Source organism: Aquarana catesbeiana, linkage group LG02, assembly GCF_042186555.1.
Source record: "Aquarana catesbeiana isolate 2022-GZ linkage group LG02, ASM4218655v1, whole genome shotgun sequence".
Taxonomy (NCBI): Eukaryota; Metazoa; Chordata; class Amphibia; order Anura; family Ranidae; genus Aquarana; species Aquarana catesbeiana.
This window is the reverse complement of record NC_133325.1, coordinates 543,403,292-543,426,382: the sequence shown is the minus strand read 5'-3', so window position 1 is coordinate 543,426,382 and position 23,091 is coordinate 543,403,292. Positions and strand designations below refer to the sequence as shown.

At 42.4% G+C, this 23,091-nt stretch overlaps 1 protein-coding gene across 1 annotated transcript in view; it reads left to right on the top strand.

Annotated features, from left to right (window-relative positions):
• Window positions 1–23,091, top strand: part of AHCYL1 (adenosylhomocysteinase like 1) — a 707,570-nt gene that overhangs the window by 382,301 nt on the left and 302,178 nt on the right. Inside the window, exon 9 of the mRNA XM_073615883.1 lies at window positions 142–205. Within this exon, the coding sequence (XP_073471984.1) occupies window positions 142–205 (64 nt within the window). The remainder of the gene's footprint in view (window positions 1–141; window positions 206–23,091) is intronic.

The following is a 23,091-nucleotide window of genomic DNA, read 5'->3' as shown; positions in this document are numbered from 1 at the left end:
GGGTTGAAGTGCTCAGTGGGCAAGTGGTTAAATTATGTGGAGAGACTTTCTCACCAAAAATAATTCAAGTGCTGGTAAAAAATGCATTATGGCTATGAATACAGAGTGTAAAAAAACACCTTTCACTTTTTTTTTTTCTAGTCTTAAAAGAAGCACAGATGTTATGTTTGGAGGGAAGCAGGTCATTGTGTGTGGCTATGGGGAGGTAAGTAACTTTAAGCTTGTACTAGAACACAGCAAAACCATTAGTATTTAAAAAAAAGTAGTTATAAGCTAGTAGTGCATCGAAATGAAAATTCTGGTGCCGAATCTGAAAACGAAAATTCAAGATGCACTTGGCTGAAAACCGAAACGGACAGTTCTTTAAAAAAATGTTTGAAATTTAATTAATGTGCTTGACGTTTTTGCTTTGATGTCAATGGGATGCGATTTTGCATTGAAGTCAATAGGGGGCATTTTTGCATTGAAGGCAATGGGACACAATTTTGCATTGAAGTCAATGGGACACAGCATGCCTTTTATCTGCACTTTTTTTTTCTCTATAACCCTATTTTCGGCCGATAATTTTCACTGTCCGATTATATAGGTACATCCCTAGTAAAAGCAGTTATATGCAGATGCATTGGCTGAACACTGTAGCAGTAATCCTTTGTTTTTACAGGATCATTAATAGGTGGGTATTTCTTTAGCCATTGACGTTTTTGGTTTGGAGGGAAGGGTTACAAAAATTAAAAAATTATACCCCTCCTCCCCAAACCTCAAGATAAAAGCTCAACCCGTCAGCCATACAGGATAATTTCCCTATAGTTGTGGCGGTAGAATAACATGCTTGCTATCACGGCACTTAGGGCACTTTCACACTGAGGCGTGGAGGTGTCGTTTTAGCTGCGCTTTTCAAACGGAATGGAGATTAATCACAAATATCTGCTGTGAAGGCCAGCCACCATCCCAAACTGAAATATGTATGTTGTTTCCCCTTACAAGCGGGACTTTAAAGGCATGGACTAGTGAGACAAACAATATTATAAAAAATATAAATTTTATTAAGTACTATACAAAAAAACATGTAAAATTTGTACATATAGAAAAACCTGTACAAAACAGCTCTCAGATGCAGAGTGTTCCAGACAAATCATGGAAGACTCTTCATATAAGGTATAAACATGTAAATCCATAAATGTTTCCTACGCGTTACGGAGACACACCTCCTTCCTCAGGGATATTCAGATATGCATTTCATTTTAAATGTGGTAATCTAAAATAGAAAAAACATATTTTCAATAACAGATCACCCTCAACAGTGTCCCTCCATCCATCCAATAGCAACAAATAGGTCGAGGCAAAGAGCCAAGACATGTATGTGTTGTTCCATACTCACATGCCCAGAAGTAGCAGCCGAGAACGATGGATCAGGAGAGAATGGCCAAGAACAGAAACAAGAACAGTTTGGAAAAAAAAAGGGAGCTTCCTGGTTGCCGGGGGGAGTGCAGACGCAGCGATCCACTAAATGTAGCCCGGGACCGCAACAGCAGGAGGCTGGAGAATAGAGTGAATAGGGTAAAAAAGCTGACCATAGTAATCAACATGTATATTAAAATCGTTAAATCATTCTAACTGAATCTACTATGGGCCAATTTCTTCATATGTAGAGGTAGGCTGAGGGTTAAGAAAAAGCATATAAATAGCTGAGGGTGAAAACTAGAGGTCGACCGATATATCGGCCGATATTTGACGTTTTTTTCTTAATCGGCATCGGCCGATTGTGCTGATAAAAAAGGCCGATATAACTCAGCGGACTTGCAAATGACTTCTGAAGTCAATACAAGTTGCCTGTATTCTTCTCTGAAGCGACTTCTCCCCCTCTCTGGGCAGCCTGCCAAATCTGATAAAAAGAACTTGAATTGATACAATGTTTACACTTCTGAATGAGCTGAACTCTGTGTGTAGAAGCTCTCAGTTTAACCATTTAAAGACTAAATCTTTTCTGACACTCCTTGCTTACAAGTAAAAATCCTGTATTTTCTGCTGGAAAATCACTTAGAACCCCCAAACATTATATATTTTTTTTTAGCAGAGACCCTAGGGAATAAAATAGTGGTTGTTGCAATATTTTATGTTACACGGTATTTGCGCAGCGGTCTTTCAAACGCAATTTAAAAAAAAAAAAAAAATACACTAATAAATTTACAAAAAAAACTAAGCAGTAAAGTTAGCCCATTTTTTTTCGTCCAAAAGTTTTGATTACCTGTTTTTGTGTATTTATTTTTAAGATATAGTTTTTTTTTATCTAAATTCTACATACAAGTGAACTGATTGGAGGTTTGTTTTGTTTAATAAATGTTTAAATGTAAAAAATTTTCTGCATCACTTTAGGTTGCTTTCACACTGCAGCGGGCATGCGTTGACGGTAAAACGCTGCTAGTTTTAGCGGCGCTTTACCGTCATTTTAGCGGCGCTATTCGGCTGCTAGTGGATGTATAGACAAAGGCAGGTTGAAATCAGTGAACTCCCAATGGGAAACGTTCGGGTTTTGAACCCCAAATAGTAAATGATAGCAAGAGATGGGTGCCTCCAAGGTGGAAATGCAAAGGCTGATTGGAAACGTCAAAAACAGCCCATAGAGGCTTATCCTGAGGGGGAACACGATCTGCAAATGACAGAGAGTGGAATGAACAGCCAATATCAAACGAGCTAGGCAGGAAAAGAGGGGATATCAAATAGACAGATCCCATCGTCATCCACTTCCATAAATAGAGCAAAAGTTGTCAAAAGTTAAGTTTACCTGGAATGCTCAATAGCACTGGTGTATAGCTTGGTCCAAGCCCACAGCACTAATGATTCATTGCTCCAGCCTGTTATTAAGTAGCAGCCGAATGCCCAAAAAGTCCTGCCTCAAAGACAGTTGTGGGTGATAGAATCACCCACACCTGTCATACATGCTGCGAGTGCGGTCCCCTGAGTGCGCGGCGCCTGGCGCCACCCCCTGCCCACTTCCAAGATGGCGATGCTGGAGGAGTGACGTCATGTGTCACGCTCCCACCGGCACGGCCGCCCAAGAACCAACGGGTCTAGATCTGATGGAGGCGAATTACATCCCCTAACAGCACTGCAGCGCATGCTCAATGCTAGCAACTGCAGTGACGATGGACTGACCAACAGAGATGGAACAAAGGGGGTCAAGGGAGAGCACAGCCATCACCTCAGATGGTGCATTAGGAGGGAAGATGGAGGCCCAACAAAGGAACCTAGGAGGCCACATAAAAAAGCCGAGTGGACAGAAACCAAGCGGTTGTCCAAAACGGCCCCCGTGTGCTGGGTCTACTTAATAAAATTTATATTTTTTATAATATTGTTTGTCTCACTAGTCCATGCCTTTAAAGTCCTGCCCGTAAGGGGAAACCACATACATTAGCGGCGCTTTTCGGCCGCTAGTGGGGTGCTTTGGGGTGCCTTAGCTAAATGTTTATTTTACCCATCTGATGCAAAGTAAACTATAAAAATGAAAATATTTATGCGATTAAAAAAAAATGCCTTTATTTTCAATAAACAAAGCTGCCCCCTTTGTTTTATTTGCCCTGTGCCACATTCTCCTTACCATGAGATAACTCTACCACATATGTCTATGTGAAGTAAGGCACCTAACTAAACCCGTCTTTGTCCCCACTGGGGAGATTTCCCCTCACTTGTTCCTGTGACGCATGTTACATTTTATGGGCCTCCCCATACCCAGGGTGAAGTGCCTGTTGGCTAGTATTGGAATAAGGGCGGTCCAGCATGCTAACCAGGCCTCTTAATATGGGACCTATACACCTGTCCAGCCCATTTGTTGGGGGCTCTGCTTTTCAATCAATTGTACTAGTTTAAAAGGTAAAGTGATGCTAACCTATAGGGCTGGTTCACACTAGCCCACAAGGTAAACACAGTGGGAAAACTCTTCACCTCTTGGTAAAACATTGAAGTAGCTGATAATATTACTTAAAATTACACCTAACATGTTTGGTAGGCGTTATTTCTCTTTAACTCCAAGTTCAGGGCTAATCAAAATATTCATAGCCAAACCGAATTTTGAAGTATGTAGTATTCAGTGTTTTACTCGGCAATCACATTTTAAAGAGGAAGTAAACCCCAAAAGACACACAAGGTTCCTGTGCTCTTCGCACTGGAGCCACTGCGGAGATGTGTGAACCGGCTCCATACAGAGCCGGTTACAATCTCTTGCTATGCAAATTGGATGCGGAGAAAGCCGTATCCAATTTGCATAGGTGTGAACCCAGCCTAAGAGTCAGCGATGTTCACAGGTCAAAGTTTTTACTAGAGAAAAATATCAGGTCACAATTAACTGAATAAGAGTATTCTTTTTCCCCAAACAGAAGTTCTGTTTTTTTAAATTAACCAGTTCCCGACCGGCTCACTTCTTTTTTTACTGCGGCACAATGGCACCGCTGCGCAAAATCCCGTACCTGTAAGGGGCGCTCTGGTCCCCCCCCCCCGCCTTTTGTGACCATCAGATTCGTTCCAGAACCAATCAATCTTCAGGTCCAGGCCAATGATTTCTGGCCTGGACCTGCTGATCAGTTCTGGCGAATGAAATGCTTCCCCTGCCTGTAAATGTAAACACAGGCAGGGGAAATGATGTAATCTCCTCTCGTGGAACTCTTTTCCGTTCCAGAGAGAGGAGAGGGGACATCTAACTGTAAGTTGCACCAACACTACACTAACACTAGTACACGTAGGCACACTTGTCACCCCACGATCGCCCCCCCCCCCAGTTAACCCCTTCACTCCCTGTCACAGTGTCACCAAGTGCAGATTTTTCACTGATTACTGTACTGGTGTAATTTTTTTACACTAATCAGCATTAGGGCAGTTAGTGTTAGGCCCAGGTGGGTCTAGGGTACCCCCCTAAACCCCGATAATAAAGGTTTAACCCCTTGATTACCCCCAGGTAACCCTTTCACCCCCTGTCACCAGTGTCACTAGTAGATCTATTTTCTGATCGCCATATTAGTGTTAGGGGTGACTCTGGTTATTTATAGCGTCAGGGTACCCGCCCTATATTACCCAATAAAGGTTTAACCCCCTGATCGCCCAGCGGGTGACATCAATTAGGTTTTAGTTTCAGTTAGGGTCCACGTCACCCCAGGCAGTGTCAGATTAGTGCCAGTAGTGCTAACTTCCACGCATGCACTATATACCTCCCTTAGTAGTATATTGTCTGAACGGATCAATATCTTTGACCTGATCAGATCTATACTAGCGTCCCCAATAGTTTAGGGTTCCCAAAATGCGCCGTTAGCGGGATCAGCCCAGATACCTGTTAGCACCTGCATTTAGCCCCTCTGACCAGCCCAGCCCACCCCATTACTGTCACTTACAAAACACATAACTGCAGCGTTCCCAGAGTCAGGCCTGATCCATGCGAACGCTAACAGGTTTTTGATAGCATTTGAAGCTGTCGCTGACAATCAAGTGCTCTTTTTGCCTGTGAGTTTCACTAGTTGTACCAGTAAATTTAGAGGCCACAATGTCCAATCGAAGGTACACTAGTGAAGAGGCCTACACATTACTGAGCATGACAGATGAGAGTGAAGAGGAAGTCACCCATCTGTCAGATTCAGGCTCAGAATACGATCCTGTAGACAGCAGCGGAACCCTGACATATAGCTCTAAAGAAGAAGTAGTGGTCCCTGCTAAGGTCAAACGTACCTGACCCCCTTACATAGTTACATAGTTGCATAGTTACATAGTAGGTGAGGTTGAAAAGAGACACAAGTCCATCAACTCCAACCTATGTGTGGTGTTATATGTCAGTATTTTCCCTGTATGTTGCGGTCGTTCAGGTGCTTATCTAACAGTTTTTTAAAACTATTGATGCTCCCTGCTGAGACCACCGTCTGTGGAAGGGAATTCCACATCCTTGCCGCTCTTATGCCTCGTACACACAATCGGACTCTCTGAAAACAAAACCGTGGAATTTTGTTCGAGGGTTGTTGGCTCCAACTTGTCTTGCATACACACGGTCACACAAATGTTGGCCAACAATTACGACTGTAATGACGAACAAGATGTACGGCGAGCCGATAAAAATAAGTCATGTGATATCTCGATTACGAACGCTAGTTTTACAAGACCGAGCGCTTCCGGCTCATCCTTGATTCCAATCATGCGTGTTTGTACGTTGGACTTTTGTTCGACGGACTTCTATACACACGATCGGAAAGTCCGACAACACACATTTGTTGGCGGAAAATTTGAGGGCATGCTAGCCAACATCTGTTAGCAAAAATTTCGACAACAAATGTCCAATGGAGCATACACACAGTCGGACTTTCTACCAACAAGCTCACATCCAACATTTCCTGTCGGAAAATCCGATCGTGTGTACAAGGCATTACAGTAAAGAACCCTCTATGTATTTTAAGGTTAAACCTCTTTTCTTCTAATTTTAATGAGTGGCCACGTGTCTTGTTAAACTCCCTTCTGTAAAAAAGTTTTATCCCTTTTGTTGGGTCACCAGTATGGTATTTGTAATTTGAAATCATATCCCCTCTTAAGCGTCTCTTCTCCAGAGAGAATAAGTTCAGTGCTCGCAACCTTTCCTCATAACTAATATCCTCCAGACCCTTTATTAGCTTAGTTGCCCTTCTTTGTACTCACTCCATTTCCAGTACATCCTTCCTGAGGACTGGACCAGAGTCTTGTAGAGCGGGAGAATTATCGTTTTAAATTTTTCTGCTGCTGTTGAGGTGAAAGGACCGCAGGGCTCTCGTATGGAGCAGAGAGCCAGTACTAGTGCCGCCCATCCTTCTGGTGAACTGGCAAGCTCCAGCGGCCTATTACATCCTGGTCGTACATCCAGCACTGCAGTAACACTTGGTGATGTGGCAAGTCCCATAAGTGCAGTTCAAGCTGGTGCGGTGGCTAGCACAAGTAGTGTCCCGCTGCCACCAAGAAGACAGGCCCGTCGAGCCCATAGTGCCCTTCCTGCTGCATTTGCCAATCTGATTTGGGAGCCCACCACTTCTGCAGCACCTGTACTTCCCCCATTCACTGGCCAACCTGGAATTCAGGTGGAAACAGTTGATTTTACATCACTTGATTTTTATTCACTGTTTTTCATGGAAGATCTCTATAGATCTATTGTGGACCAAAGCAATTTGTATGCTGGTCAATTCATTTGCCGCTAATCCCCAGTTGACGCTTGCCAGAGTATGGAGACCTATTACGGTCTCGGAGTTTAAGACCTTCCTGGGCCTATCCTTCCTCATGGGCATAACTAAAAAAAAAGTGAGTTGCGGTCATATTGGTCCACTGACCCAATTCACCATATCCCCGTGTTCTCTGCCTCCATGACCAGGACGCGATACAAGCAGATCTTGCGATTCATGCATTTTAATGACAGTAAACTCTGTCGCCCTCGGGGGGACCCTGAATGCGATTGGCTCTACAAAATTCAGCCACTCATAAACCACTTCAACCAACAGTTTGCAGCCTTGTTTACTCCCAATCAAGTTGTCTGTGTTGATGAGTTCCTGATTAAGTTTTCTGGCCACTTGTCATTCAAACAGCATCTTCCCAGCAAGCGTGCCAGTTATGGGGTCAAGATGTATAAGCTCTGTGACATAGCAACAGGCTATACATATAGTGTTATAGTTTACGAGGGAAGAGATAGTTATGTGGAGCCGGAAAACTGCCCAAACTACATAGGGAGCGCTGATAAGATTGTATGGGACTTGGTGTCACCCTTATTCGGAAAGCGGTACCACTTGTATGTGGACAATTATTATACAAGTGTATTTACCGCCTTCCTGATCAGAGCACTTTTTGCGATTCGGCACTGCGTCGCTTTAACTGACAATTTCGCGGTCGTGCGACGTTGTACACAAACAAAATTAAGGTCCTTTTTTTCTCACAAATAGAGCTTTCTTTTGGTGGTATTTGATCGCCTCTGCGGTTTTTATTTTTTGCGCTGTAAACAAAAAAAGAGCGTCAATTTTGAAAAAAACGCATTTTTTTTTTACTTTTTGCTATAATAAATATCCCCCAAAAATACATAAAAAAACAATTTTTTTCCTATATATTTTTGGTAAAAAAAAATCGCAATAAGTGTATCTTGATTTGGCTTGCGCAAAAGTTATAGCGTCTACAAATAGGGGATAGATTTATAGCATTTTTATTATTTATTTTTTTACTAGTAATGGCGGCGATCTGCGATTTTTATCGTGACTGCGACATTATGGCGGACACATCGGACAATTTTGACACATTTTTGGAACCATTGGCATTAATACAGCAAACAGTGCGATTAAAAATGCATTCATTACTGTAAAAATGTCACTGGCAGTGAATGGGGTTAACACTAGGGGGCGGTGAAGGGGTTAAGTATGTTCCCTGGGAGGTGATTTTAACTGAAGGGGGAGAGACTAACTACAGGAAGTGACAGATCGTGGTTCCTAGCTAATAGGAACACACGATCTGTCACTCCAGTCAGAACAGAACAGGGAAGTGTGTGTTTACACACACTCGTCCCTGTTCTGTGTCTCCTGGTCACGATCGCTCGTGGCCAAAGGTCATCGTGACTGTCGGCCACGAGCATCGGCACCCCCGCTGTGCAGCGGGCGCGCGCCTGCTATCCGGACCCCGCAAGATCACATACTGTAACGTGGTTTCGCGCAGGGGAGCCAACCTGCCGCAGTGAGAATGTGGCGGCTGGTCCGGAAGCTGTTAATATGGGAGGGGTGGACCTCAACGACCAGTTGATGCCGCCGTAATTAATTGCCCGTAAGGCCAGACGCTGGTACAAAAAAGTGTGTCTATACTTATTCCAATTGGCTCTTCAGAACGCTTATGTGCTATACAAAGCGTCAGGACGAACTGGATCCTTCCTTAAATTCCAGGAAGTGATCATCACAGCCCTTCTGTTTCCACAGACGGTGTTGTGGCCCAATTTCCCAATCCAAATGCAGTGAGCTGGCTGCATGAGAGGCATTTTCCGTATGCCCTCCCTGGTAACCCTACCAATCGATCACCCCAAAGAAGATGTTGTGTCTGTAGCAAGTGCAGATATGGACGTGACACCCGCTATTGTCCCTCCTGTCCTGGCCAACCTGGTCTTTGCATCGGTGAATGTTTTGAACGCTACCACACACTAGTGGAGTATTCGCATAGGGTACAGCACTGCACAGTCTAGGGCACGCTTTCTCAGGGTCTCCAAATATGCCATCGCATTGTTAGAGACCCAAACCTGGAACCGTTACAAATAAAAGTGTAAAAAAAAAATAGTTGTAGTTTTATTCTCTCTCTATTGTTCTGCTCTGTTTTACTGTATTTTAAACTGCAATGTTTTATTATTACTATGTTTTATCATGTTTGCTTTTCAGGTATGTAATTATTTTATACTTTACTGTTTTATTGTTAACCATTATTTCCTTTTCAGGTACGCCATTCAGTTGCAGCACTGATTTATTTATCTTGACAGCAACAGCGTTTGTTATCACGATATGTAAATCAGTGACTCCAGCACTGTAGGAGCTGATTTCACCACCACAGTTAAAAAAACAAAAAAAAAACAAAAAAACGGTGCATGTATTCCCATCATTAGAAGTGGGTGGATGCAGGGCGGTCTTCTAATGTTGGTCATACTCACCGATCAATCTCTTTTTTTAGTTCAGCCCACAGGCTGCATGAAAAAAAGAACATTACAATATATGCCCAACAAGGACCAGCAATGTACTAGTATGTTGCTAGAGTTTGAGTGGTTATACCAGAATAATGCCTGCAGGTTTTGGTATCATCTTTGCATTGTTCTTTTCAGCCAGCGGTCAGCTTTCCTGTAAAAGCAATCCTAGCGGCTAAATAGCTGCTAGACTGCTTTTACAAGCAGTGGGAGGGAACGTCCCTCCCACCTTCTTCCATGGTTTTCTCGGGCTCTCCTGTCCCACCAAGAACCTGAGAATGCAGACGGTGGTTCTGCCAGCTGACCATAGAGTTGATCGAAGACCAGAACAGCTCCAATCATCTCTATGGCCTAAGAAACCAGAAGCAACGAGCACTTCATGACTTTGGTTTCACCGGATATAAACAGCGCCATTGGAAAAGCATCTTATCACACCGATTTTGGTGTGGTCAGATGCTTTGAGGGCAGAGGAGAGATCTAGAGGCTAATAGACACCAATTTTTTTTAAAAAGAGTACCTGTCACTACCCATTGCTATCATAGGGGATATTTACATTCCCTGTGATAACAATAAAAATGATTAAAAAAAAGTGAAAGGAACAATGTAAAAATAACCCCCCCCCCCCCGTGCCTGCGTGCGTCAAATGTAAACAACAATTGCACCATGCATGTGAGGTTTAACCGCAAACGTTCGATCGAGGGCAGTAATTTTAGCAGTAGACCTCCTCTGTAAATCTAAAGTGCTAACCTGTAAAGGCTTTCAAAAATGTATGTAGTTTGTCACGGCTGCACAGTTGTATTTTAAAGCATGTCGTGTTTGGTATTTATGTACTCGCCATAAGATCATCTTTTATACTTTACCAAACATTTGGGCAATATAGTGTGTTTTAATGCATTAAAATTCAAAAAAGTATTTTTTTTACCAAAAGAATTGCGTTTGAAAAATCGCTGCGCAAATACTGTGTGAAAAAAAAATTGCAACACCCACCATTTTAATCTGTAGGGCCTTTGCTTTTAAAAAAAAAAAATGTTTGGGGGAAGTGTCAGAAAGGGCTTTGTTGTGGAAATTTTATGAAGATGTATTTAATATGTATTGTCATAGTGTCTCCCAGTGTTCGTTCTCCCGCCATCCGCTCTAAAGAGCTGACTGGGACAGACTGACGCTGGTTGAGATCCATTTGGTAGTGAAAAGCTCCTTGGGGGGTGTTTGCAGAGTGGGGATATGTCCGCCAGAGAAGGGCCCCTGTGCGATGCACAGAACGATCATTTGGGGGGATGTGTTCGCTCTGCAAAGACATTATCGGTTTAGCGGATGTACGCTCATGTCACCCTTGTGTGCCTGATCAACACATTTGGGGGGGCCATGGCGTGCCTCTGCAGATAATCTCCCAACCAAAGATACAGTAGTATAATCCGGGTATGCTTTGTTCTCAACACAGAATAAGGATTTACGCCAACAGTAATAACATGAGTCTTTGAATTGTTTTGGTCGGGGACAGCATTCATGATTTCAAGCCCAGAGACAGGGCAGGAAATCGTACACACTGCCCCCACCCAGACACGCCCATAAGACTCCCCTAGTCATTGTTCATTGGTTGTTGTATAACCCCTCCTGTTTGAAGGAATGCCTGTGCTTGATTGGTCGATTGTGAAACCATCAGGCTATATGAATAAAGATTGCTCCGAGGTTTAGGGCAGTTGGAGGAGCGATGGAGGTAAGATGGTGACTATGTCTGTTTATGGGGGGGAAATGCGGGAGACACGGGTTGTTTAAAGATGTATTATACCGCAAGGCTGAAAGGGTGCTTAATAGCGCAAGAGTATAGTGTTTTTTCCACAACAGTTAAGATGGCGGGCCAGTTTAGGGGTGAACAGAACCTCCTACACAATCGGATCAGTAGGCTGTCTGATGTGTTAGGTAGGTTCTGCTTTGCAAAAGAACAAATTTTTCATCTTTTGGTATAATGGCGGGATTTTAATTGTATGTGTGTTATGTGTATGATTTGTCAGTAATTGTTTTGGATACTTGCCTCCTCTATAGAACCCATTTAATAAAACCTAAAATGTTTGTGTAAGTAACTGTAAGTTGTGTAATAAGTCTGTGATTATATGAGAAATAGAAATGTATTATTACCTATGTATGGGACAAGTAGATTGCATGAGTTGTGTAGATTGTTTAACTGACTCAAGACACAGATGGTTTGTATTGAAATGGTTTTGAAAGCTTTGGTTTGAAAACGGCTGCTGCATATTCAAGTAGCCATGTGTCTGAGGGGGGAAGGGTGGCCATGCATTGCTGGAAGCACTTAGAATGGGAGCTGTTTCTTGAATGGGCTACGCCCTGTGGGTGGTCTCAGGTTTCTGGGAAATAGCGTGTCCTATTGTTCGTTGTTTGTATTTCACAACGTATTGTTCCTGTGGAAGCTGACATGATCTTTATTTGGGAACAAGAGTGTAAGTTTGAATCCGTGATATTTTGTGTTTTATGTAACGTTGGCAGATAGGGATATGTGGTTTCATTGGATAGCATGTGCTCCTATGGGCCCTGGTTGATGTAGCCTAAAGTGTGTGTCTACGGTTAAGTGTACATTCTCAATTGTGTAGTCCGTTTTTGTCGAGAAAATTTTTGGTTTCCTAGTGAAGAAATCTTGGTTTGTTCTGGTTTTGGCGGGATCAGCAACTGCATTTCAAATGTTTGTTTCACCATGTGGTCCGATTGTCGTCGGCCATTTTGCTATCTATCATGTGGTCCGATTTTCGGCGGCCATTTTCTTGTAGTCACCATGCGGTCCGATTGTCGTCGGACAGTTTCTTGTAGTCACCATGTGGCCATGGCTTGGTTTACGTTTGTTGCAACTGCCATTTCGTAACTGCTGTGTTTTGGTTCTGGTGGTATTCCTCTGCTTTTGGGCCAGGTTTCTAAGTTTAGTGTGAGTTAAGTAGTATGGTCTGTTCTGTTTTAAAAAGGTGATTTTGGTTTATAGAAGCGCAGTTTTGATCTTGTTATACGGGAGAAACCGCATTTGAAGGATTTTATACTGTTTAGCCTGTAAATCATCCCAGAGTGGAAATTGCTCCAATTTCAGGGGTGAGACATCGGGAACCGAGAAACTGTTTTGTTTAATGTTAACCTCACTGGTTTAAATTCTTTTTCCACTGTTGGATTTCGAAGACACTGTTTTGTCATTGCAAATGGTGTAGGCACCATTTCCTTTTAAGTGAATTCAATCTTTTCAGGTTTAGCTATTTTTGTACTTTTTACATACTCTTCAGTAAAACTATTGCTTTTTTTTGTATTGAAATTTGTTTTTAAGTGAAATCTCTACTTTGCACTGAATTTCAATAGATAGTAAGACTAACTTTAACTGAGTTTTTGTACTTTTAGCGGTGTGTGTTATTTTTTTGTTTGTTTTAATTGTTTGGGCGTTTTCTTTGTGTTTCTCAGAGGGCAATTCATGCCCCCCCCCCCCATTGTTTTGGGTTTTATCGCTTTAGCTGAGTTTTGTATTGTATAGCCTTCAGTAGAAAAGAAAGGCTTTGGTTGACCTCCTTGAGTCATCTTTTTGCAGGTGTTTCAGTTTTTGGCTTTAGTTGCGTTGTTGCTGTGTGGTATTTCTGTCTCAAAACTTGTGGTCTGACTGCCCAGGGGAGATATGTGAGTTTAGGGGGATTCCCTCCCATTTGCAATATGGGGGGTTTATTCCACCCTTTCCTGGACAAAAGATTTTTAAAATTGTTGAAGTCTCCTATATGATGTTAGCCATTTTTTTCCCAGGCTTTCCCTCCCCCTCCCCCTGTCCATTGATATGTAAATAAACCAGTTAGATGGGTTTTTAGAGCTGAGCAGACAACAGGAAGTTGGTGGGAGGAGCTTGGGGTCTTTTGAAACAAGCGTGTTGACACAAAGGGACTTGTGTTTGGAAGGATGGTGGAAACCATTTTGATTTTTTAAATTGAATTCCAGTTGTTTTGTGAAGTTTTATACTGTAATACAGTTTTGGGTAGAGAGTAAACGAGAGGCATCCACGTTATTGTTGTAACATCTAGGTACAGATAGAAGCCATAATATTGTTTTGAATAGTGGAGAATTTCATGGTGCTTTGTAGTTTGTCTGACAACACATTTATAGGGCTGCCAATAATCGGTTGGAGAGCATGTAAATGTAGATTCTAGCATACCAGGAGGCCGTGTATAATAATCAAAATACGCCAGGTGCCAGTACTGTAAAAATATTCACTAGGCAGTACTGCTCCGAAAGTTAGTGCGAGGGTGCCCTGGATGCAGGGACCGTCATAAGCGATTCGAATCGTCATGGGTAATGTTGGCCGTCCATGCGTTGGAGGAAAAAAATGAGGCTCCACACCAGTCAGACAGCTGCATAGTTCATGAGGTCTGGGTTTGGGGCTCCGGACATGAGACCCCTTAAAGATTGGCATATATGGTCAGAGGGTACAGTAAGGTGTATTCCTTTTGATGTCTGGAGGTACGAGACCCCAGAATAAAATTACCTTAAAAGTAGTTCAGCTATGGCTTCAGGAATCTGTAATGATGAGTGGATTGATGGATGTGTAGTACACATTTGTGTGGTTAAGATTCTCATGCCTGTTTTTGAACTTTGTGTGGCTGGCCCATGCAAGGTTTTGAGCTGCTCTCGTGTTTTTTCCATTGTATTTTTTTCTATCGCTAAAAAGAGTGAAGGCAGCATTCCGTCTGGTTGTTTTTGTTTTTTCGTTTTTGTTTTGGGAACTATGAAATATCTCCCTCACATTTGTATCTAAATGCTTGTCTCACAATTTTCAGGAAAATGACAATACATTTTTTAATTTAATTTTTTTCACAAAGTTGTCACTAAATGATATATTGCTCAAACATGCCATGGGCATATGTGAAATTACACCCCAAAATACATTCTGCTGCTTCTCCTGAGTATGGGGATACCCACATGTGTGGGACTTTTTGGGACCCCGAAAACCAATCACCGCCTTCAGGATTTCTAAGGGTTTGAAATGGTGATTTCACTTCTTACTACCTATGACAGTTTCGGAGCCCCTGAAATGCCAAGATAGCACAACCCCCCCCCCCCCAAATTACCCCATTTTGGAAAATAGACACCCCAAGGTATTTGCTAAGAGATATGGTGAGTATTTTTGCAGCTCATTTGTTTTTGAAAATGAAGAAAGAAAAGGAAAATGTATTTTTCAAAACTTGGAAATGAATGGGCAGCACCGCTCAACCGCCGGTAAAGCGACGTTGCAGTGGCGCTTTGCAGGTTGTTTTAACCCTTTTTTGGCCGCTAGCGAAAACCTCCACAAAAACGACGGGAAAGCACCACTAAAAAAAGCGGCGCTTTACCGCCAATGCCGCCGACGCCCCAGTGTGAAAGATACACTCTACGACCCCTTCTAAAACACATACTTGCTGAATAATCCTGATTAGGAAGAAATTATCTATTATTCCATGACCACCTTTACCCAACCATATTTACACAATGTGTATAATACTCTGGTGATATATTAAAAGGGTTGTAAAGTCAGAAGTTTTTTTTTATCTTAATGCATTAAGATAAAAGAAGCCTTCTGTGTGCAGCAGCCCTCCTAAGGCCTCATGCACACTTGACGTTATAAAAAAGCCAGTAAAGTTAGCTGTAGAAATCTTTACCTGTAGAGTGAGTTTTTCAGTGTGTGTTTTAGCAAAACTATACTCTCATAAAAGCTTATGGCTCAAAAACGCTGATAAAGGCAGAATAGCTGCATTCTTCAGCGTTTTTTTTGGCATTTTAACCACTTGCCGACCAGCTGCCATCATTATACTGCGGCAGGTTGGCACGATCCCGTGAGCCGTTATAGCTGTACGTCGGCTCCTTTAAGCAGGATAGCAGGCGCGTTCCCACTGCACTGGGGGTGCCGCTGCTCGTGACCAGCGGTCGCGATGACCGCCGGCTACGGGCGATCGCGGGCACGAGAGGCAGAACAGGGACGTGTATGTAAACACACAAATCTCGTTTCTGTTCTGAGAGGAGATGCAGATTGTGAGTTAGCTAGGAACCACAATCTGTCATCCCCTCTAGTCAGCCCCCCTCCCCCTACAGTCAGGGAACACAGTTAACCCCTTGATCGCCCCCTAGTGTTAACCCCTTCCCTGCCAGTGACATTTATACAGTAATCAGTGCATTTTTATAGCACGGATCGCTGTATAATTGTCAATCGTCCAAAAAATGTGTCAAAAGTGTCCAATGTGTCTGCCATAATGTCGCAGTTACGATAAAAATCGCAGATCACCACCATTACTAGTAAAAAAAAAATAGTAATAAAAATGCCATAAATCTATCCCCATCTTGTAGACGCTATAACTTTTGCGCAAACAATATACGCTTATTGTGGTTTTTTTTTTTTTTTTTTTTTTTTTTACCAAATATATTTAGAAGAATACATATCGGCCTAACTGAGGAAAAAAAAAAAAAGTTTTTTTGATTAAAAAAATGTGGGATATTTATTATAGCAAAAAGTAAAAGATATTGTGTTTTTTTCAAAATTGTTGCTCTTCTTTTGTTTATAGCGCAAAAAATAAAAAAAGCAGAGGCGATCAAATACCACCAAAAGAAAGCTCTATTTGTAGGAAAAAAGTTAGAGCTGTTTTGCAGCTGAAAAAACTCCTCTGAAAACCCACTAGTTCTGGGTTTTTTTTCCAGCCAGAAAGCGCCCCACCACCAAAAAACTGCTGATAACAGCCTATGTGTGCATGGATACATAGGATAACATGCTGGGGGGGGGGTTTATTGGCTGCAGAAAAAAACATCTGAAGCCAAAAACTACAGCTGTAAAAATGTCCAGTCTGCATGAGGCCTAATACTTACCTGGGCCCCCTCTGTCCAGCGATGTTCACGAGTGTCTCGGCCATCCGAGACTCTCCCTCCTGATTGGCTGAGACACAGCAACGGCGCCATTGGCTCCCGCTGCTTTCAGTCAGCCAATCAGGAGAGAGAGGGGGTGGGGCCGGGCCGCGGCCCGGTGTCTGAATAGTGACTCGGCTCGGGTGCCCCCATAGTAAGCTGCTTGTTGTGGGGGTACTTGACAGAAGGGATGGGCCAGGAGCACAGAAAAGAGACCTGAGAAGAGGAGAATCCAGGCTGCTCTGTGCACAACCACTGTGCAGAGCATGTAAGTATACCATGTTTGTTATTTTTGTGGAAAAAAAAAAGAGACTTTACAATCACTTTAACATACAGTATAACCTCAGTACTAAGGTACCCTCAGAGTTGTAAGGTGAGTTTGATCCTTTTTTTATTTTTTTATTTAACTATGTGTTTTTTACATGTGTGGGTGGGGGACTACATTTAGCTAAAGTATTTTACAATGTTTCATCATTTTGTAATAGTACAACCCAAATTCCCAAAAATTTGGGACAAAATCTACTTAACAATGCAATGATTTGCAAATGCGTATGTATTACTAGAAACAATTTAGTAAAAACAAAAACATTTCTCTAGTAAAATTTTAACCCTGTTATAAACCTCAGAATAACAAAAAAAAAAGAGGGATGGAGACTACCCCAGGGTAAACCAATACCAGCAATTAATAAGCACCTTTTTTTTTCTTTTAGGAAATTAGGGAGTATTCTCGGTGTTGAGATCTATAAGAGGACATGGCTCTTATGGCTTCTTATATTGTTCAAAGGTATTGTTAGTTCTTGCTGTTAGGGTCTTTGTTATAAGAACATTTCTAATTTAGAAATATATGTTAATTGCAATAGGGGAAAGTTCTTACTTCCATTTTGCAGCTGTGAGTCTAGTCTAAGCCTGAACAAGAATTTCTAATTCTCAGAGAGATTCCTAGGGGAATAATGACAAAAAAAAAAAAAAAAAAAACACATTTACACAAAGTTGTCACTAAATAATATATTGCTCACACAGGCCATGGGCATATGTGGAATTGCACCCCAAAATACATTTAGCTGCTTCTCCTGAGTATTGGGATACCACATTGGGGACTTTTTTGGAGCCTAGCCGCGTACGGGGCCCCGAAAACCAAGCACCGCCATCAGGATTTCTAAGGGCGTAAATTTTTTATTTCACTCCTCACTACCTACCACAGTTTTGAAGGCCATAAAATGCCAGGACAGTTCAACCCCCCCCCCCCCCCCAAATTACCCCATTTTGGAAAGTAGACACCCCAAGCTATTTGCTGAGAGGCATATTGAATCCATGGAATATTTTATATTTTGCCACAAATTGCGGGAAAATGACAAACTTTTTTTTTTTTTTTTTTTTTTTTTTGCACAAAGTTGTCACTAAATGATATATTGCTCAAACATGCCATGGACATATGTGGCATTGCACCCCAAAATACATTCTGCTGCTTCTCCTGAGTATGCGGATACCACATGTTTTGGGAGCCTAGCTGCGTACGGGGCCCCAAAATCCAATCACCGCCTTCAGGATTTCTAAGGGCGTAAATTTTTGATTTCACTCCTCACTACCTACCACAGTTTTGAAGACCATAAAATGCCAGGACAGTTCACCCCCCACCCAAATTACCCCATTTTGGAAAGTAGACACCCCAAGCTATTTGCTGAGAGGCATGTTGAATCCATGGAATATTTTATATTTTGCCACAAATTGCGGGAAAATTACACTTTTTTTTTGCACAAAGTTGTCACTAAATGATATATTGCTCAAACATGCCATGGACATATGTTGAATTGCACCCCAAAATACATTCTGCTGCTTCTCCTGAGTATGGGGATACCACATGTGTGGGACTTTTTGGGAGCCTAGCTGCGTACGGGGCCCCAAAAACCAATTACCGCCTTCAGGATTTCTAAGGGCGTAAATTTTTGATTTCACTCCTCACTACCTATCACAGGCCATAAAATGCCAAGATGGCACAACCCCCCCCCCCCAAATGACCCCATTTTGAAAAGTAGACACCCCAAGCTATTTGCTGAGAGGTATGGTGAGTATTTTGCAGCTCATTTGTTTTTGAAAATGAAGAAAGAAAAGAAAAATTTATTTTTTTTAATTTTTTTTTTAATTTTTAAAACTTTGTGACAAAAAGCGAGGTCTGCAAAATACTCACCATACCTTTCAGCAAATAGTTTGGGGTGTCTACTTTCCAAAATGGGGTCATTGGGGGGGGGGGGTTGTGCAATCTGGGCATTCCATGGCCTCCGAAACTGTGATAGGCAGTGAGGAGTGAAATCAAAAATTTACTCCCTTAGAAACCCTGAGGGCGGTGCTTGGTTTTTGGGGTCCCGTATGCGGCTAGACTCCCAAAAAGTCTCACACATGTGGTATCCCCCCTACTCAGGAGAAGCAACAGAATGTATTTTGGGGTGCAATTCCACATATGTTCATGGCATGTTTGAGCAAAAAAAAAAAAAGTTTGTCATTTTCCCGCAACTTGTGGCAAAATATAAAATATTCCATGGACTCAACATGCCTCTCAGCAAATAGCTTGGAGTGTCCACTTTCCAAAATGGGGTCATTTGGGGGGTTTTGAACTGTCCTGGCATTTTATGCATAACATTTAGAAGCCTATGTCACACTAACCACTTTAAGACAAAGCCCTTTCTGACACTATTTGTTTACATGAAAAAATATTTTTTTTTGCAAGAAAATTACTTTGACCCCCCTAACAATATATATTTTTTTTTAAAGCAAAGGCCCTACAGATTAAAATGGTGGGTGTTTCATTTTTTTTTTCACACAGTATTTGCGCAGCAATTTTTCAAGCACATTTTTTAGGGAAAAACATACTTTTTTTTATTTTAATGCACTAAAACACACTATATTGCCCAAATGTTTGATGAAATAAAAAAGATGATCTTAGGCCGAGTACATGGATACCAAACATGACATGCTTTAAAATTGCGCACAAACGTGCAGTGGCGACAAACTACATACATTTTTAAAAGCCTTTACAGGTTACCACTTTAGATTTACAGAGGAGGTCTACTGCTAAAATTACTGCCCTCGATCTGACCTTCGCTGTGATACCTCACATGCATGGTGCAATTGCTGTTTACATTTGACGCCAGACCAACGCTTGCGTTCGCCTTTGCGGGGTGCTTTTTTTTTTTTTTTGTTTGCTTTTTTATCTTATTTTTAAACTGTTCCTTTCATTTTTTTTTTTTTTTTTTGATCATTTTTATTATTATGTCAGAGAATGTAAATATCCCCTATGATAGCAATAGGTAGTGACAGGTACTCTTTTTTTGAAAAAATTGGGTTTATTAGACCCTAGATCTCTCCTCTGCCCTCAAAGCATCTGACCACATCAAGATCAGTGTGATAAAATGCTTTCCCAATTTCCCAATGGCGCTGTTTACATCCGGCGAAATCTAAGTCATGAAATGCTCGTAGTATATATATGAACAAGAGGGGTGTGTGGCGCTACCTGGAAATCTATATCAAGGAAGGAATTAAGTAGAGGTATTGTATTGTGCAATTGAGTAAACTAAACAATAATAGAGGATCTCCTACCTTAATAAATAAAAAGGAGGAAGTATATCGTATAAGCCTAAATATCCATCCTATGGCTCTGTGTGGTATATAAGTATGCAGTGGGAATGGAAAAACTGTGTACAGCAGGTATTCCAAAAGGAATAAGGAAAGAAAATATACATATAAAACACCTTCAGTCCACATATACTAGTATCACAGCTACATAGGGATAAAATTGTCACATCACTGAGGAATCAGAGACCCACTAAATATGATCCTCCAGGACAAATACAATAATTAATGCAGTAATCCCTAGGTAATTAAGCTAATAGCAGAGAGGAAAAAAACACAAAGTCTCTAGTATGCAGAGCAAAAAACTGAAGAAAGGAAAAATAAAAGTCCCATATGCATATATATAGTAGTGTCTGCATCAAATCAGGACAACATCAAGGTGACTTTGTTGCTTAAATATTATTCCAGGTGACTTCTGTGCTCCCCCTTCAGAATTCCTACTCACCGGATCCAGATACCCCTACAGGGGTAGTAGGCCTGTAGTGCTTTTTATGGAGGTCACTGCTCCCTGGTGTCCGCGGTGAATGTTCCGGATGTGTCCTTATTGGGTGGTTGGTCCGTCAGATGGAACTGATATTGATTACCCATACAGAAGAGCCACCCAAACTGTAACACTGTAAATGAAGGAATCTTGTGTTGAACCTGAAAGGTGTCAGCCGTAGATCACTGGAGATAGGGCCCGCTCGGTATAAGTCTCAGCAGAAGTTTTTAGTCCTTACAATTGAAGTCTGCGATATCACGAAATGCTCGTAGCTTCTGGTTTCTTAGGCCATAGAGATGATTGGAGCCATTCTGGTCTCCGGTCAGCTGGCCGAATCACCGGCTGCATTCTCAGGTTCCCTGTTGGGACAGGAGAGCCAGAGAAAAACAAGGAAGACGGTGGGGGGGGGGTAGGGTATTCCCTCCCACTGCTTGTGAAAACAGTCTAGAGGCTAATTAGCTGCTAGTATTGCTTTTACATGAAAGCCGACCGCTGGCTGAAAAGAATGATACCAAGATGATACCTAAACCTGCAGGCATCATTCTGGTATAACCACTTAAAGTCCAGCAACATACCAGTACGTGCTGGTCCTTGTTGTACTATATATTGTAATCTTTTTTTTTCATGCACCTGTGGGCTGAACGAAAAAAAGAGATTGATTGGTGGGTTTGCCCACCATTAGAATACCTCCCTTCATCCACCCACTTCTAATGATGGGCATACACGCACCATTTATATATGCCGAAGCATGGGGGCATCCGCCCCAACAGTTAGGAGCAAATCGCTCTTCCGCCCCTGCTGCCCCCGAGCTTCGGCATATATCACCTCCGACAGCGCTGGAGTCACGGCTTTATGTATCGTGGGAGCAAACGCTGTTGCTGTCAAGATAAATAAATCCGCGCTGCAGCTGAATGGCGTACACGAAGACAAAAAAATGGTTAACAATAACACAGTAAACAGTAAAGTATAAAAAATTGCATACCTGAAAAGCAAACATGATAAAACACAATAACAATAAAAAATTGCAGAATAGAATACAGTAAAAAAGAGCAGAACAATAGAGAGAGAGAGAACAATAAAATGACAACTATTTTTTTTTTTTTTTTTTATTGTATATATTTTTTTGTTTTTTTTTTTTACACTTTTTTTTTTGTAACTGTGACTTTTACAACTGTAACCGGTTCCAGGTTCGGGTCTCAAAATGCGATGGTATCTTGGGAGACCCTGTGAAAGTGTGCCTAGTCTGTGCAATGCTGTACCCCACGCTAATACTCAACTAGTGTATGGTAGCGTTCAAAACATTCACCAATGCAAAGACCAGGATTGTCAGGACAGGAGGGACAATAATAGCGGGTGTCACGCCTATATCCGCGCTTGCTGCAGACACAACATCTTTTTTGGGAGGATTCGTTGGATAGGGGTACTTGGGAGGACATAAAGAAAATGCCTCTCATGCAGCCGACTGCATTTGGTTGGGGATGTGAATGGGGGAAGTATTGGTGCTGCAGAAGTGGTGGGTTCCCAATTAGGATTGGCAAATGCAGCAGGAAGGGCATTATGGGCAGGGCGGGCCTGTGTTTGTCTTCTTCTTGGTGGCAGCAGGACACTACTTGTGCTTGCCACCTCACCAGCTTGAACTGCACTTATGGGACTCGCCACGTCACCAAGTGTTACTGCAGTGCTGGTTTGCTAACGACCGGGGTGTACTAGGCCGCTGGTGCTTGCCAGTTCACCAAAATGCTACCAAAAAAACTGTTAGCGATCGCAGGGATCAGGCCTGACTCTGCGAACGCTGCAGATATGTGTTTAGTGTTTTGTAAGTGACAGTGATCGATCGATACTACACTTGGGTGGGCTGGGCTGGGCCAGGCGGAGGGGCAAAACGCAGGTGCTAGCAGGTATCTGGGCTGATCCCGCTAACATTGCGTTTTTGGGAACCCTAAACTGCTGGGGACGCTAGTATAGATCTGATCGGATCAGATATTGATCCATTCAGATACTATACCACTAAGGGAGGTGTACGGTGCGTGCGTGGGTGTTAGCACTACTGGCAATAACCTGACGCTGCCCGGGGCTGGTGCTTGCCAGTTCCCCTAAACGCTACCAAAAAAACTGTTAGCGATCGCAGGTATCAGGCCTGACTCTGCGAACGCTGCAGTTATGCTTTTAGTGTTTTGCAAGTGACAGTGATCGATCGATACTGCAATTGGGTGGGCTGGGCCGGGCGGAGGGGCAAAACGCAGGTGCTAGCAGGTATCTGGGCTGATCCTGCTAACACTGCATTTTTGGGAACCCTAAACTGCTGGGGACGCTAGTATAGATCTGATCGGATCAGATATTGATCCGTTCAGATACTATACCACTAAGGGAGGTGTATGGTCCGTGCGTGGGTATTAGCGCTACTGGCACTAACCTGACGCTG